At 32.8% G+C, this 17051-nt stretch overlaps 1 protein-coding gene across 1 annotated transcript in view; it reads right to left on the bottom strand.

The window, feature by feature from the left end:
• LOC138322246 (inositol 1,4,5-trisphosphate-gated calcium channel ITPR3-like) overlaps positions 1 to 16753 on the bottom strand; it is a 29186-nt gene extending 12433 nt beyond the window's left edge. The window contains exons 1-8 of the mRNA XM_069266290.1: positions 16339 to 16753; positions 13383 to 13453; positions 12961 to 13085; positions 11552 to 11638; positions 4650 to 4727; positions 2005 to 2085; positions 1247 to 1350; positions 340 to 427 (exon numbers count right to left, since the gene is read on the bottom strand). Coding sequence (XP_069122391.1) covers positions 340 to 427; positions 1247 to 1350; positions 2005 to 2085; positions 4650 to 4727; positions 11552 to 11638; positions 12961 to 13085; positions 13383 to 13453; positions 16339 to 16442 — 738 coding nt within the window. The 5' untranslated portion in view covers positions 16443 to 16753. The remainder of the gene's footprint in view (positions 1 to 339; positions 428 to 1246; positions 1351 to 2004; positions 2086 to 4649; positions 4728 to 11551; positions 11639 to 12960; positions 13086 to 13382; positions 13454 to 16338) is intronic.
• Positions 16754 to 17051: the final 298 nt, after the last annotated feature.

The raw sequence follows: 17051 nt of genomic DNA, 5'->3' as shown, positions 1-17051 counted from the left end.
ATTTTTACCTGTATGTACACTTTATAACCAAAATATGAATGTGAATTGATTTTTTAAAATTTGTTTTTGAACATGGGTCTTGTGGTGAGATATGGTACTGCAAAACATCCTAAATGTGTTACCTGCAATTAATACTATCACTTTTGATATGTGAATCTACCAAGGTTTTTTTAAGTATTGGAACTTAACAAGTCTATCGATGTGGAAAAATAAATAGAACACATGGATTTTTTTTCCCCATTTTCAGTCCAGTGTTGTTCTATTGAAGCAATTTAAGGCTTATTTACTATGAGTTAACATTGTAATAACAGTTGTTGTATTGTAGGCAGCCTAACTTACTTTGAGTCGATCCTCCTCCTCTACCATTGGTTTGTATTTACGGTACACCACAAACCCAGTTGTCTGCACAGACAGGTTCAACTCATGACTGCCAACAAATCAAAAATATCAAACTTAACTCAACATCAATCAAAATACAGGAACCTTAAAAATTCACAAAATATCATAAAGACATTTTATTTTAAGAACAATATACAGTAGCTTTTTAACTGTACAGCCCAAATTAAATTGGCAAATTACGCTTATAAAGTTATGTTGTTTGCCCCTATGCAGAGGTTGTTATAACAGTGATTTACTGTAATCATATTACTATGAAATAGTAGTATTTCTTTCATACCTATGGATGTAATACTGGCTAGTCTAGGGCAATACACTCATGTCGCCTGAGGCTGTATTGCATGGCTACCCATGCAATAAAGCCTCGTGACGTCACGGCGTCAACAAAATTTCTACTTCCACGGTAAAACTTTAACATTTTTTTCACAAATTTGACTGGTTTAACTATAAAAGATGCAAACAATGGTTTTTTTGTTGAAAATATCACGTAATTTTTCATATATGGAAAATTGACTTCCAGTCATGAATTTCTTCGAATTTTTATCAAAATGGGGGATATTATTGTTGTAACATTGCAATAAAACGTCGAGGTATGAAAGAAAAATACTCTTTCATAAGTGGATATGAAGGATAGGGATATTCTACCCTCGGGATCACAAAATGTTGCAAAACCCTCGGCAAGCCTCGGGTTTTACTACATTTTGTGACCCTCGGGTAGAATATCCCTATCCTTCATATCCACATATGAAAGAGTCTTATAATATAGCATAATCAACGAAACCAAGCCATCTCTGACTTTGAATTTTCTTCTACTTTCCCAATACTATATTTATTCTCTCCTAGAACATACCTTTTGTGGTAGACAGATTGACTGGGGAACAGGAACTTGCTAACATGGAGGAAGGATCCAGCAGATTTAACGCTTTCAAACATAATCTGGTCCTCCACTTGAACCTGTAATAATAGTTTGTAAATTATATTGCTATTTCACCAATAAATCAATATAAAAAAATTATTTCTATTCTTGTGGTATTGCCCAAGGAGAACTCCTTTCAGTTATTCAACTATTGAAAAAAACTTGTTGTTACCTCATATTTAACAGCTGACTTTAAATATTAAGGATAAGATGAATGATGAAGTGATAATTGTCTCAATGAAATTCCTCCACAGTGTCTCAGGCAATTCAATCTGAAGTCAATTACTGCAATTATTTCTAATCACTAAGGCATTTTCATGGACCTACTCATTCACTCCTGCAGACACATTTGACTGCTCTGATCGATTCAAAGACTGGAATGGAACATGTAGAGTTGAAAATAATTTTGAATTTTTAGAGGTGAATAAGTAAATTCACATGGCATAATGACTCTAAAATAAATACATAACAAGTCAAAACTGACCATCGTTTCATCTGCATCCCCAACTATTCCGAAGTAATTCTATGACGTTTTCCACCTCATGATCAATCTATAGTAATTCAAACCTCTACGACTAGAAGCTGTCGATACCCACTGAATATGCTGGTACCAGTCACAGGTAAGACACAGTAAAATGTTTTCCTAATCAATGATTATCACACATAAAACAAAAGTTATGTATAATTCTTACCGTGTCTCCTTCAGCCTTGACCTTGTAGCGTGGCATGATACGGAACTGTGCATGTTTAGCATTAACAGCCATAAGTTCAACCTAGAACACACAAATTTAACAAACTCCAAATCAATTATATACATGTATAGCAATGAAAACAATCCAAAGAGAAAATCTTTTTTGTTAAACTTGTTCAAATTTTTATTTTCCTGGTGTAATTTGAAGTCAAATGGCAGGCCAAGGTCAAACAGCAGGTCAAGGTAAACATGAATACTCTATTGGTGACCTAGCTAGTTATATATTTCCTAATGAACTAAGCCTGCATGGCTCTGCCTATCTGACGGATATATTTATTGTGTTAGGAAGGTTATATTAACTGTAACACCAACACGATATATATAGAGGGTTAGATCAAACCTTTTGAATTAATTTCAATAGGGGCCTCAGTGGCTGGTCAAGTGGTGTATTGGTAACATGCTCGGTTTTAATACCAGGTAATTACTTGTTTGCATATGATTATAAAGAGAAGATCACCTAGCTATATATTAAGGTAGGTTTTTCCCTGTTACTCTCATTTCATCTCATGATAAAAGCGATCTTAGAACATATACTCCTTGTTATTCTAAGCTCCCCTGGTATAACTTTATTAAACTTGTTTCATATTGGTTTGAAATAAATTTAAAAAAAAATCAATTTTTACAGCAAAAGTCTTACATAAAAAAAAAAACAATTTCATCTGTAGGGTACTGATCATGAATAACATAAAATTTTCCTGTGTACTTTCTTCCATGGTTTAGAAATATTAATGATCCTGAAATGGTCCCGACAAAGTGTTGTTATTTTTCGGGTCGATCTGAAAACCAAGATGCCTGCCACAGCCGCCATCAAATGAAATTACTATTGTATTTTGTTGTATAAAAAAATCCTTATAATTAGCCATTGATTTACTGTAATTTTCTAGCTGTGCTAGAAAATAAGTAAATAAATAATCCCTTTCAAAATCTGAACATCTTTCTTTCAATTTTTTTTATTCAGCACATAAAGACATTAAATCTGTCTTGGTCATGTCGTTTGAATCAATTAAAACATTAAGATATCATCACTCAATTAAATCAATTAACATGAGATAAGAAAATGACATCATGGTGTTTTGATTTAAAAGAATGATAATACATCACGGAATATTTATATAGCTAGCTATGAACTATACATACTAACTTTATAAACTTCTCCCCGGACGCAATCGCACTATTAGATATACAGTGTACATAGAAAACAATCACCATTGACCATAGCATAGTTTGTGTACATTTGTTTTAGTAACGAGATATCAGGCCAACGAAAATTAATCTGTGTATCAAATATGATATATATATACAGCTAGAATTTACAATGTGTACCGTTTTTGGTGTCTTGGCTGAGCCAATGTGACCAGAAACCAGCATGGGACGTCCTATAATACAAATCTAAACTGTAACAGAATTTATAGCCTTTTATCCTGGTCCAAAAATACCTGATCATAGATAATACATAGACAATACAACTTCGCAATCAATATTACGTATCAAATACCTTCGTTAATTCAATTCTTTTGTTTCCATGAAATGCAAAATGTATAAAAATTTTGCTTTCACAACCTGGAGTAACATTATCATCTATGATTAATACCTAAATCAAAGTCAGACCTCTAAAACAATTCAAAGCATTATTGTTACTTTGCATTACAGCATACATTTGGTATTTTAAGTGAAGATGCTGTTTTTTACAATAATGCAAAATTTTCAAACAGTCCCCCCCCCCTCCCCAGGATTCAAATTCGTGACCCAGAGGTAGAGGGCTTGTGGTAAATATGTCGGGGCATCTTAACCACTCAGTCACCGCGGCCCCTCTATATGAAGCTTGAAAAGTAAGCATAATACATTTGACTTTCTGTCATGATCAGTTCATTTTCTTTAATTGATTGTAAATAAATTAATAAAGGGAAAATAAAGATAACCAAATTAATATAAAACAGAAAAAGAAAAATAATTTTCTATAATACCTTTATCCCAAACTGTTCTAATTTTGTGTTTGTTTTCTGTAATGCCAACAATATTATTTTTTCCCTTGTCCTAAATACCTTTAAACAATGTCATAAGATCATGATTTATGTTCCATTTGCCAAATTGTCCCGATAGGATCAGTGTACCCACTAGATCTCGGTGTGTATGTACCCCACTGTGATGTTATCGCCACCCTAAGTAGAGATTTCTACCCTACACGGATAAATATCACGTCAATACATCAATATGACCTCATGCTAAATATTATAACATAATTTCTTCGTCATGTGTAGTGAATTTCTTTCCATATTGCTAGCTGTACTGTTAGTACTGCAACCACAGTTTTCTAAGTATCTGTGCAACACAGTAACCAAATATTACACATTTATTCTATTAGAAACAAAAACCTGTGCTGCAAACAATATTCTTTCCTCCCCATTCGATACATATCGTGACACTTTCTTATGATATTTCTTATGATAAGAGATGTATTATATAAAGTCACAAGTAATATTAAGTAAAGTTATTGCTTACTGTCCCTGAATAAACTTTCAGCTTCTAGTAAACATTATAAAAGTAAACATTATTATGATGTATAGATCAATGTGTAAGCATACTCACCGCCATATTGCTACTTTCTGTTTCTGACGTCTTGGTTGTACTGACATGGATGTATTTTCCACTGAACACATGGCGCAACTGAAAAATACAAACAAAATATATAACAACATATCAGTAGAACTACAAACCAAAAAAAAAAATTAAAGGAATAATTCAGTGAAGTTCATTCTGCAATATTATAACTACAAAGGGTGATTGGGTGGTATAGTGGTTAAGCTGCTTGCCTTTCACCTAGCCAGCAAGGGTTCGATTCCTGTCACAAAAGTGAAAAGGTTAGGGGTCACCTGCCCGTAATCATGGATTTTGGCTGGGCACTCTGGTTTCCTCCCACACTAAGACCCTTGCAAACTAATTACATCCAGGCCATCGAAAGTTATTAGCATAAATTGTGTAATTTGTTTAGCAATCAATGTAAAATACATAAAGTTTATTTATATTAACCACAAAGCAAAAAGCTACAAAAAATATTCAACATCCCTAATGAAAAATAAAACAATAAAATATTGACAAATCCTGTGGTTTTGTGAACAATTTTAATTGATGATTGTTAAAAATTCTTAATCATAGAGCTTTACAATTAACCAAGTAGAATATATATATATACCCATTCCCGTAAGCTTTGCAAAAACAATGAATATAGCCATATGAATCTGTGAGGTTCTTTTATTAGGGAATGTAATAATTATGTTTCAAGATTATGTACATAGTATCTGGAAATACCAATATAGATATTATTATAAGAGCAATTTAAGTAGTTCTATACATAAGATACTTTAAATATTCATCTGGTGCAGGTTCGAGTTGAGCCAAAAAGAAATAACAAAGCTACTCCTAATTTATAATGTATGAGAATCTCTTATTTTTTCTTTTTTGCAAATTTCATGCCAAGAGTGTGTTATGTTTCATAAATATCCTGGTATAACATATGCATTATACTTATTCAAAGCTGGTCAACTGAATAATGTAGAATTTGAAGATAAAACCAATATGTGCTTTCCTACATCTGAAATTCCAGCAATATCTTACATGTATATCAAAGCTATGATTCTCATGGCATGATGAGCTAACGTAACAATTACTGTATACAATAATAAAATACATGTAATAATTATATCATGTTTCCACCTCACTGCCCCACAGTCTTCCGATGTTTTAGTCACCCCACCTCGTACAATACGATCGTGATTTTTGATCAATAGCCGTAGCGCTGGCCTATTGTCATCTACCATAGACACATGTAAATGTTTTGACAGGGAAACAGGGAAATTTATGATGGTACAAATTGGGGGCAGTGGTCTTGCACCGATAAAAACAGCAAGGCAAGGAATATTTTTTTATACCTTAGCTTTATGTATCAACCAGACCAATTAGCCTAAATCCAGACCTCCGAACTATTTTCAACTTAAAGAGCAAATAAAACTTTTTGAACTTCATAGATCGCAGACATTTACCCATGTGACATTGCAGTATACTCCTCCTCATTTAAAACTCAAAGATACACATGTAACCATATAAACTAACTTCCTGCCCAAACCAAGATCTTTGAATTTTATAGGCAGATATTCTAGATTTTTGAGCTACATACATGTATACATACACGAATATGTATACCTTACCACAGATTTTCATCCGTGAATTCCACTACTTTCCTACCTATTTTAACAAAGCCTTTAACCCTGAGAAGATGAACAGCAATACACAACTAAGAGCTCGTGTTAGTACCAACCTGTAAATATATGGCCTTTACAAGCAGGTTCATGGATGTTGAACAGAGTACAAATTCCAACAGATGAAAATTGTAACAAATAGCTATATAGACTGGACCCAAACTACAAGCATGCTAAAGGTCTAAACATTTTACCTTACCTGACCCTTAGCATCAAGCCAAGGTATTGGCAGGAATACTGCCCTGTCAAGTCATTTTGAGGCAGAAATTCTCAAATTTCCTTATACTATACAATACTTACTAAGTAATATAGGAGAACTCCATGTGTTATCTAGACTGATGACATTTTAAAGTACTGAAACAGTACAGACCAGTCTCTTTCTCACCCTAGATGTATGCCAACACAAGGTGGAGGGAAGCCTTAGGTACTCTATAGACAATAGCTATTAGATATGCGCAATACTGTCATGTACTGGATTATACATGTTCAGTTGTGTTATCATGATTTTTCCATTTTAATTTTCATTTGATTTTTCATTTTATTCAATATTTTGATCAGTGGTGATCACAGGGTGAAAACATGAAGACAGGTAAATTGGTTCAAAAAATTTGGTGGATGTTCTACACTATATAGACAACTCATTTCATTAACCTTTAATAATAATGTATATGAATGTTTAATTAAATTTTCTATAACATTGGTTGATATATGTGGAATAGTCCTGCCTTGGCCACAGGAGGTTAGATCTATTGTATGATATTAAGTGTAGTGGTACCAACCTGTCATTGAATAAGGGCATCAGAGAGGAACCTTTTACACTGCAGACTTCATAGTAATGTCAGATACCTGTCTCCACTTGGTCAAACATTACCGTATTTATTCCAAAACGTTTTGGAAAATCTTTGAGGCAATAAAAAGTCTTAGTTTTTCATAAAGCCTATCTTATTAAGAAACCACACTTTGTATATCGGTAATTATTTGGGTAAAAACGGTGATCAAAACTTCATGCCAGAAGGTCTTATTATAAGTTATACCAAAACACTTAAATCAAAAGGATGGCATATCATGATCATTTATTTTAAAACCAATCTAAGAAAATAACTTCTTTTATTGCAAATTTTTGCTGCCAACCTACCCAATGAACAAAAGGTGACATTATTTTGGAAATTTCTGCTATACATGTATTTATGAAATTTCTACTATTTATTACCTTCAAGGAGAAAGAACAAAACTTTTTGTTCAGTTGTGTTATATACAGTGTACAATGTATATCTAAAGTTCATTTTAAGACCAACTACCTTTCCGAAACGTCTTTTAATTTTTAAAATGGAAATGTAAAACGAGATAATTTTGTTGAATCACAACATCTATAAGCTTACTATTAAACTTATCATGATCCTCTAACAATTTAAAGGGAAAATTCAGTCTAAGAGAACATAAAAATTTGTACATATATGGGGAAAATCCAGTTCTAATGGAAATTAGATCAGTCGGTTTTAATGTAATATGCCTGAAAAGCCCATGGTTGTGACATGTGTGTAGATGTTCAAACTCCCTCGCTGTCCGCCATTACACATTGTGGTCGAACTTCTTGTATGCCGAACCTGTCCCTTGCTCGTAGAGTAATGCAACTTTTGTCTAGAACTGCTCAAATCGCTCTGAGAGTAGTGTTTATCTTATTAGGTGAATTGTCTTGCCTAAAAATCATTTTATCACCTTCTCAGTGGCTATGTAGTTTATTTGTTTAACTTGCGTGACTTTGGCTCGGGTATGGGTAAAGCGTCCATATTGTACCTGCTTAATTGTATTGATCAACGATTTGATATTTCAACGATATCAATTAAAATACTATACAATGACGTTGAATTTGTCAATATTTTATGTTAAATGTTTCATAAGAAATGTAGAACAATATTTAACTGAAATAATTAAACCAAATGTTAATTTTCATAATGAAGGTCATTTTAATTTCCTGCTGTCGTCCTAATTACTGCACACTAGATGACCGCCACTTGCACTGTGCCAGACAGCAAAACAGTGAAATAATCCTCAGTTAACATAGATCACACACGAAATCTTGCATATGTTTGGTTTTGTAACCTCATCTTATGCCATAAATATATATTTTCTTATGTCATTCTTGTTTTTAAGAAACTTAATTTTTGTTTCAGAAAGGCAGTTGGCCATTAAGCCTGACTGATCAATGATAATGCCTGTGTCAGGTAATTGTAACACCATTAAGTTAACATAAACAGGATCGTCAAATAGCTGGCGGAGAACCAAATAAAAAACTCTGGCCTAATTAATTAATTCAATTATAAAGAACAAAGTCACAACATCAAACAGGTAGAAGGCGGAGATTTTCAATCTGGAACACTTTGGAAAAAAATTATAAGTTCTAACTTGGAATTTTCTCAAGTCGTTCAAGCTTTTGGAATTCTCTCCTGTTAGTATGCAGTACATGTACTGAACAACTAGTACATCTAAACTACTGTATTTTCTTGATTAATAGTTGTACCGGAGTATAAGCGTGTGCAAAGGCCTTTTTTATGAATTTTTCAGGTTTTTTTTACGCGTTTTAGCCACAAGCAACAGCCAGTACTGGTACTGACTTTAATCTGTCAGTAATATAAAGATACCTTACTCCCTGAACATACTCTGACATATATACTGCTTTCAAAAAACACTGATCATTATCTGTTATTTCTAAACACAGAAAAAAATACTATCATTTGCATAAAATCAATTAAGAAAACTATATTAAACTCTAATAATCAACTGATACTGCAAAACATCTGGGATTTATGGAAACTGGCGTATTAATATATTCAAAATATTTGCTATTATCTTTAAAGACAGGATGGGGTGTGGGGTAATGATTCATTTTAAATTAAAATATGTACATACAATGTATATAAATAGCAGAACTTCAAAACAAAATTGTTCTTCATGACTACGCACATTAAAGATGCTCCACCACCGACAGAGCATAAATGATATTCATCATTTGAACAATAATTGGCATTTAATCGTGTATATATATATGCCTAATTAACACAAAAAATAGCATAAAATAATTTATTTTGCCTTTTGTGCATACGCAATCAGTACTTCATTCCATATAGTATATTGAGCCACGGAATTTTTTCGGGATGCAATTGTTAATTTTCATATATTTAACTTGAAGTAAAATTAGAAGCTCAAACTTTTCAATGATGGTAATGGTGTAAAGTAAGTAACTTTCGTAACTGAAAAAAAATACTAAATCGTCTGCTCCTGTTTTTATGATGAAACAATACCATTTATCAGCGGTGCAGCATCTTTAATTGAAAGATGAAATATAATAAAAGATTTCCTCCCTAAGATAACCATTCAGCAAACCTGTTTTTAAAGACCACACAAGGGAAAAGTGGTCCCTATAGTCAAGTGGTCTTTACACCCAGGTCAAATTGTGTAATAAATGATGATATAAAAATTCATAAAAGTTAAAAAGAAATTTTGTTTTATTTCAACTCTGCAAATATCTAGAAAAAAAATCCAGATTTTATCACAAGTATTGATTTTTGAACAGATTTGGCAACATACAAATGTACAATACCAGTGCATCTGGTACATGTATACAAATGTATATTATAACGTACATGTCTCTTATGATTTAATCATGATCAATATTAGAACACGACCAAGAAACATAAAACTAATGCAAATTTACAAATATTAGTTGCTATCATTAAAATAGAACTTTTCACGTCCAAAACATTGGCATGTTCCTTTTAATATGTTTTTCACCTTAAAGTCGACAATATCATACAATTGATGTAAATTATTCCTATAAATCACTTAAAACATTCAAACCTGCCTTAGTGACCATGGCGAACTTCTATTTAAAGATCACCTGCTTTATAAGACCACTGTCTCGTGGTCCCAAATGATCAATTTGACCTGTGTATAGAGGACATTTGAATCTAAAAACTATTTTTTCCTGGTCACTTGGGTGGTTTTTATAGACAGGTTTGACTGTAGTTTTCATTTTATTAATTTGTACATGTGTATATATATGTATTAGAGTGCAGAAATTTATATAAGCATTATCACTGCCTCTGACAGGGATCAAAATCTGGAACTCTTGAGTAATAGTCATGACATTCAACCGATCAAGCTAAAAAGAAGTTATATCTCTAGCCGAGAGGTGTATTGCAGCTAGTATTGACCAGGGTTTCATATACATATAAAGAGTCACTTAATTTGCAAATACATGTACATAATAGTTTTGTCTTTATGACTTGTTTTTGTAATCAGAAAATGATTTCACAATGATTTTTTTATACACTGTTATATAGTTAAAGATTATTTTCATCAATTTTTTTTTATAAATCAGTTAAGACCGGTTTATTATGGTAAAGATTCTACAGCTATTCCATAGTATCAGATTACAGTAGATTGGTCAAGATACAGAAGCCTGTTGTCACAATTTACAATCTTCATGTACATAGTGAACAGACATTTACAAGATAAAAATCTGTTAAATATTTCTGACCCCTGTGATCGGGTACGCTGTGTTCAAGTAGCGTGTATGTCAGACAGATTGTTGGTATTTTGTTAAAAGTCAAGTAGAGATACAAGTGTCTTTTTTATTGGGAATTCAACACTTCAAACTAATCAGAATTATCGACAAAATGTTTTGGAGAAATAGCATACAGACATCAACAAAACTTTTGTTGAAAAACATTTGATGCAAGTTTGAGAAGATCTTTTCTTCCTCTAGTCTACACACATCCCTTGGTAAATCAAAGGTATGAGATTCAGGTGAAAATATAAAACTAAACTTACCATGAAATATGGTCCAACCAGTTTATAACGACCTCTAAAGTTAAGACAGAAAAATAAGGTCACTATAGACAGGGGACCTTTACAGACAGTTTGGCCCCGGGTTTTTGTGATTTTTTTCTATATATATCTTCAAGCAAAAATGTCCTGTGTCAGGGAGATTTAGACTTACAAACATTTCTAATCACTGGTAAATGAAGTGTTGATTGGAAGTTTGTTTTTAAAATATTGTGTATATATCTTCAAGAAAAAATGTCCAGTGAGTTCATTGTGTACATTTTGAAAAAGACCATCAAGATGTATAAATTTCAATACATGTTCAAGCCTCTTCCCATGGCCAAGTTACATGCAATTGGTTTGGGAGTCGGACGTTATCTGTTTTACGATAATCAAAAAATCGCTGCATACCTGTACAATTTGGCCATACAGGACTTTCCTTCCTTGTTGTCTTTTCTGTTCCACTTCATTGTCCTCTGTTTCTGCCACGGCAGCAAGCTACAATAAAAGGTCACAATAAAACATTCAGTTATATATCTAGTATAATCGAAGATAGATTGAAGAACATTTTGTACTACATATTGATTAGAACCATATCCTGCCTTATTCAGTTGTTGTACCCTTCCTTCAATCACTTGATCATCTTTCAGAAATCTCCTGTCTGTCAATAACATCATCCAGTCAAGCTTCATCATGACATCATAGCTACATTTTGATAAGATATTTTCAAAACTTGTCTCAAAGATTTCATTTCATCAGATAACTGAAAAATGGTTTGGGTTTTATTAGTTTAACATCCTAGTTATTTCCATTCGCTCAGGACTGACACTATATATATATCCTTACCAAACAAATATGGAATTTATGAGACCATAATTCTCCTATAACTCTCATTTGTTCAGTGATATGTAGAACATGTTTCATGATGTAGTTTTTACCTGACGTAATAACACAATGCTCATTTTTTGTGCGTACTTGCATGCTTCTGGAATGAAAACGCTTAATTGTTCGAATTCTATGGTTATTCGGAACAATACTTGTAGTTTTTAAAATGTTGAAAATCCTAAATATGGAACATCTTGATTCAAATGTTGAAAGTGTAAACGGAAATATAAGCATTAAATTGCCTTCTTGGGAGGATTTATGGTAGTGTTGGAACGTTACTCGATTTTAATTGATGATCGACCAATTACGATTTTCCTCAAGACTATCAATTTTGAAAGGTAATGATCGATTGTTGAAATGGGAGATAACTTGTGCTTATATCATACTGTTCTGAACCTTTATTATGTAACATATATGTGCGAAACCACATTTCAAAATGCCTTAAACATGTAAAATACACAATAATTCAAATTTGAATCAATGAAATTAAAATTTTTTTCTTCAATTCATATACTGTTGGTTCATTTTTTCTATTTTTTTTTCCAGAGGAATTAAAAGGTTAATTTATATAAATATAGGAGAGTTTTTCTGTAAATGGTAACCGATTATAAAAATTGATAATTGTCCTAAACCAATCATCAATTATGATTTTACAACTTATTCCTAACACATATTTATATGGTCCTATAATTCTCCCAGGAATGCAGACAAATTAATCATAAGGTCATAACATGCAAACACACCTTATTTATTTTGTTTACAATCCTCAAAGAATTATAGGACCACAAATCTCCCAAGAAGGCAGTTTAATGCTTAATTAACAGTCATGGTCAACTTACTTGGGCATAATTGTCATAAACAATTGTCATAAATTACTCATTTCTGAAATTATATCAAATAAAACTATTTCAAATGAAAACTTATAAACTAATTACCTTTGACTGGGCGACATTTGCTCTCAATGTAAGATTTTCAGGATCCTCAGCAAGTCTAGCTGCCTGCTTTTTATACTGTTTGTTGAGCTTGTATCGATTGGCAACACATATTTCAAATGTTATTACTGAAAATAAAATTAAAAAGGTAAAAAAAACTTTGAGCTATTAGAGATGGTAAATCGGAAAATAAATCTTATGTCTACTCTATTTACATAGAGCCAAATAGCAAATCATTATTGACAACACAGCTAGATTCCATTGTATAAAAATGGATGTCTTTATTTTTATCAATACACCCTTTTGAAAATTAGTTAGAGACTTTTTGACATACTTCTACCTACTATATCCATGTTGTGAACATAAAGAGGTGAATTGTTTTAACATTAAAGACAAAACTATTGTGTATTGTAGGATTTACTTACGATGCTGATTCTGAATGTCTGGCCGAACTTTGTCTTGCCTTACACCAACAGCTAATTGGTTAAAAATGGAGCTGAAAGGATCGAAAGATAATTAATAACAATGGTAATTTGTGCATTAATTATTTAAGATGCTCCACCGCTGACAAATGACATTTTTTCACTATCAAAAACACGAGCAGACGATTTAGTATTTCTCTTCAGTTACAAAAGTTACTTACTTTACACCATTACCACCATTGAACAGTTTGAGCTTCTAATTTCACTTCAAGTTAAAGTTACAAAAAATAATTAATTGCATCCCGAAAAAATTCCGTGGCACTATATCCTATATGGAATTAAGTACTGATTGCGCATGCACCAAAGGCAAAATAAATTATTTTATAATATTTTTTGTGTTAATTAGACATATAATACACGATTAAACACCAATTATTGTTCAAGGGATTATATCATTTATGCTCTGTCGGCGGTGGAGCATCTTTAATATATGCTTTTAATGCAGACACAGGGCAGCTTGTAATGTAGCTTCATGTATAAGCAGTATGACACATTTATTAGAACAAACTTTAATTACAACAATTTCATGGTTAATAAGTCATTGTCATTCCCCGTCATTCCCCCAAACTCCTCCCCATTCCTCTTCATCCAAGGTGTTTAGTTTTTATCTTCATCCTATTATTCTCACACTACAAGAACAGTAGATATATATCTATCTAAAAGTCTGTAATCAAGCCCCAGGGATTTATAAACATAAGGTAGACATTTAATAACAATCAAACATCTTACTCCGAATACACCACCATTTTATTAATTTATAATTTATCCCCATTCACGAATAAGCTGTATTATAAGAAAATGAATACATAAGTCAAAATAATCATTTAGGAAATGTGGAATTACGTTCACCAAACATATTAGATCACAATAAGAATTGTCTAAGACTACTTTGGACCTAGTACATGTGCTCAAGATAAAGTCGAAATTCAAGTTTGGTCGACGTTGATAAACGACCCATTGGAATAAAATACGTACGAGGAATTTGAAGACTAGTGATATAGAGCCTACAGTTATACCAAAAAAACTTATCTTCGCTGTTGTAAACCGTTCATCAAAGCAACACTTGATCATCACTATCATTTGTTCTAAACCGGCCAGAGCTTCGTGTTGCTTCTGAGGCTGAAATACACCAGGGCCGTTTAGTTTTCGATTTTACGGTTTGACTGGTTGGACCTAGTTGTTCGTTTATTAATTAAGCCTAAAGACGGACTTGGTGATGTTATATTGTTTTCAGACGAGCCTTGACAAAAACCCTCACAGGCCTGTAACAAAAACAGCAGGTCCGTCAGGATTTATACTTGAAATAATGACTTTACCAACGGTCGAACCGGTTGTTCCGAATAAACGAAAATGGCCCTAGTTTCAAGCGTCAGATTGATAACGATTTGGCGGGAATACACTTCTTATATATAACGAAGTGACCGAGATTTTCATTCACACAAAACAGATCAGTAAACATGTTTGACTATAATTTTTTTCCTTATGTTTACTATTAGTTCCCGATTGTAAGGGCATCACTTCATCTCGCTTGTAATCTTCGAATGTCGCCACAAGGACGTATATGAGAACGCCGTGAAGAATTTTTTCAAGCGTTAAATTGATAGTGATGTTTTTGGCGGGAATTATATTTAGTCAAATACACCAACAAAAATGTATGGCGTTTTATTTATATAAAGACAAAATAAGAACTTGATCATTTAAATGGGATGGTTTTAATTCATCAAAGTCTCTATGTTAAAGAATTAACATAACATCAAATCTGGGATTTCAATTTTAGATTTTACCACAGGAACCGGCCACGACTTTTTTTTAACTAACAATATACATGTACCTATATCTATAATATGTATATTATATACTTTTGGTTAAAAAAATCGTGCCATGTCCCTATGTTCTTAACGGCCTGAATAGAAATGGGCGTTCCAAGTGTTTCAAGAAGGTCAGAGTTTGTTTTCGATATTTCTTATAATCATGACCTTGTATGTTGTGTTCATTTATCCTGGCGTTGTTTTGATTTGATTATATGAAATACTGCCATTTTCGCTACAAACCTACCGCAATGTGAAAAACAAGACAAAAGCGAGCGATAACGTCATTTTCGTTTGCATGTAAAATATTCGTTACAGTCATGGACTAATAACTGAATATCGACCCCCTGTCTTTTATTCTATATACGTATAAACAAGGATTTATAAGTGAGATATACGTCCTTGGAATAAAAAAAACATCTCATATATTATTTGGCGACAGGCAGAGGATGAGCTTTATAAAAATAGCACGTTTTAGTTAGCGCGAGATACTCTGGCTTTGACACCAGAACCAGACTTAGACATTATGACAAATTGTATCTGTCATAATGTCTAAGCCTGATGTCAGGGCCATATCGCCAGAGTATCTCGGGCTAGTTTTTAGTGCTAGCTGGGATAGCTAGATGCTAACATTGTTTGACGTTTTGTGTACTTTGCTATTCCTCTAAAATATTTATTTATTTCTGCTTTTGATTTACGATTTTCATGTATGAACTATTTGTTTATAACAATCAGTAAAGAAATAATAGAAAGGTAAATTATCATTTTCAGATGATTTTTCAAAACCCAATAAATAATAATTTTGTTTTCGCGTAGGAGGGTTCTCAATCATCATTCGAAAGATAATTTAACATATAATGGGAAAAGGTGATAGAGAAATGTACCATTTTCTTTATAAGCAATCATGATCACCACATAACGTTAAAAACACTAAGACCGATTAACTATAGTCAAAGATGCTTTTGTATGGAAAGTTATGAACGTTGATGAAATATAAGTCAGATTACAATATACGACGCAATAAAATATTAAATACGTTTAGACTGATTAATTTCATATTAATTAGTTTAATTGACTTCTCTCCCACTTACCTGGTTTGCTCCGAGTACATGAAGCCATAACTTTCCGTAGTAAAGAGGCACACCGCGTCTCCAATGCTGAGTGTATCCTCCTGTTTGTCCGATGGCCCAGACATCTTGAAATCTTCCCCGGAGGAGACAGATCAAAACGAGTTTTAAACTGACGAATTAATTACCAGTTTTCATGATTTCTGCCTTAAAAGGGAAGACACATCCAAAAGAAAAAATAAGAATGACAATACGTGGTGTATCCGTTTGGTTGTACTGTAGTAGAAAGCAAATGCAATTCTCCGTCGTATATCAGGTCATTATGGCCGATTCCGAAAGATCGCTGCTATTCTACGAATAAAAACATACTAATTATTGGGACGGTTTATAAAACATATCACGTGAGGATTTAAAACAAAGGCTGCAACCAAATACGCGTGTCGCTTACGTGTATATAGCTTGTGTGTTGTAGGGTAAGATTTCGGGAGATATCGTCTTAAATTGCCAATGATTTTCGGTGTTCAGATCATTCTGGAACCGTTATTAGATTAAAACTAGACTGTGCCAAATGCTTAGTCAGTCGTGCAAGTATGTGATTCGACAACTAATTAGTATTTAAAGGTCAAACTTTGAATTCATTGTTTATCAAAAACTTTAACTAGATTAAACGGTCCAAAACGGTCCAACGAAGGCTGTCATATTGTCTCGTGTGCGGACTACAAACAGCGCAATGCTTA

This window comes from Argopecten irradians, chromosome 4 (genome assembly GCF_041381155.1).
Source record: "Argopecten irradians isolate NY chromosome 4, Ai_NY, whole genome shotgun sequence".
In the NCBI taxonomy this organism is placed as follows: Eukaryota; Metazoa; Mollusca; class Bivalvia; order Pectinida; family Pectinidae; genus Argopecten; species Argopecten irradians.
This window is presented reverse-complemented; position numbering and strand designations above follow the sequence as displayed.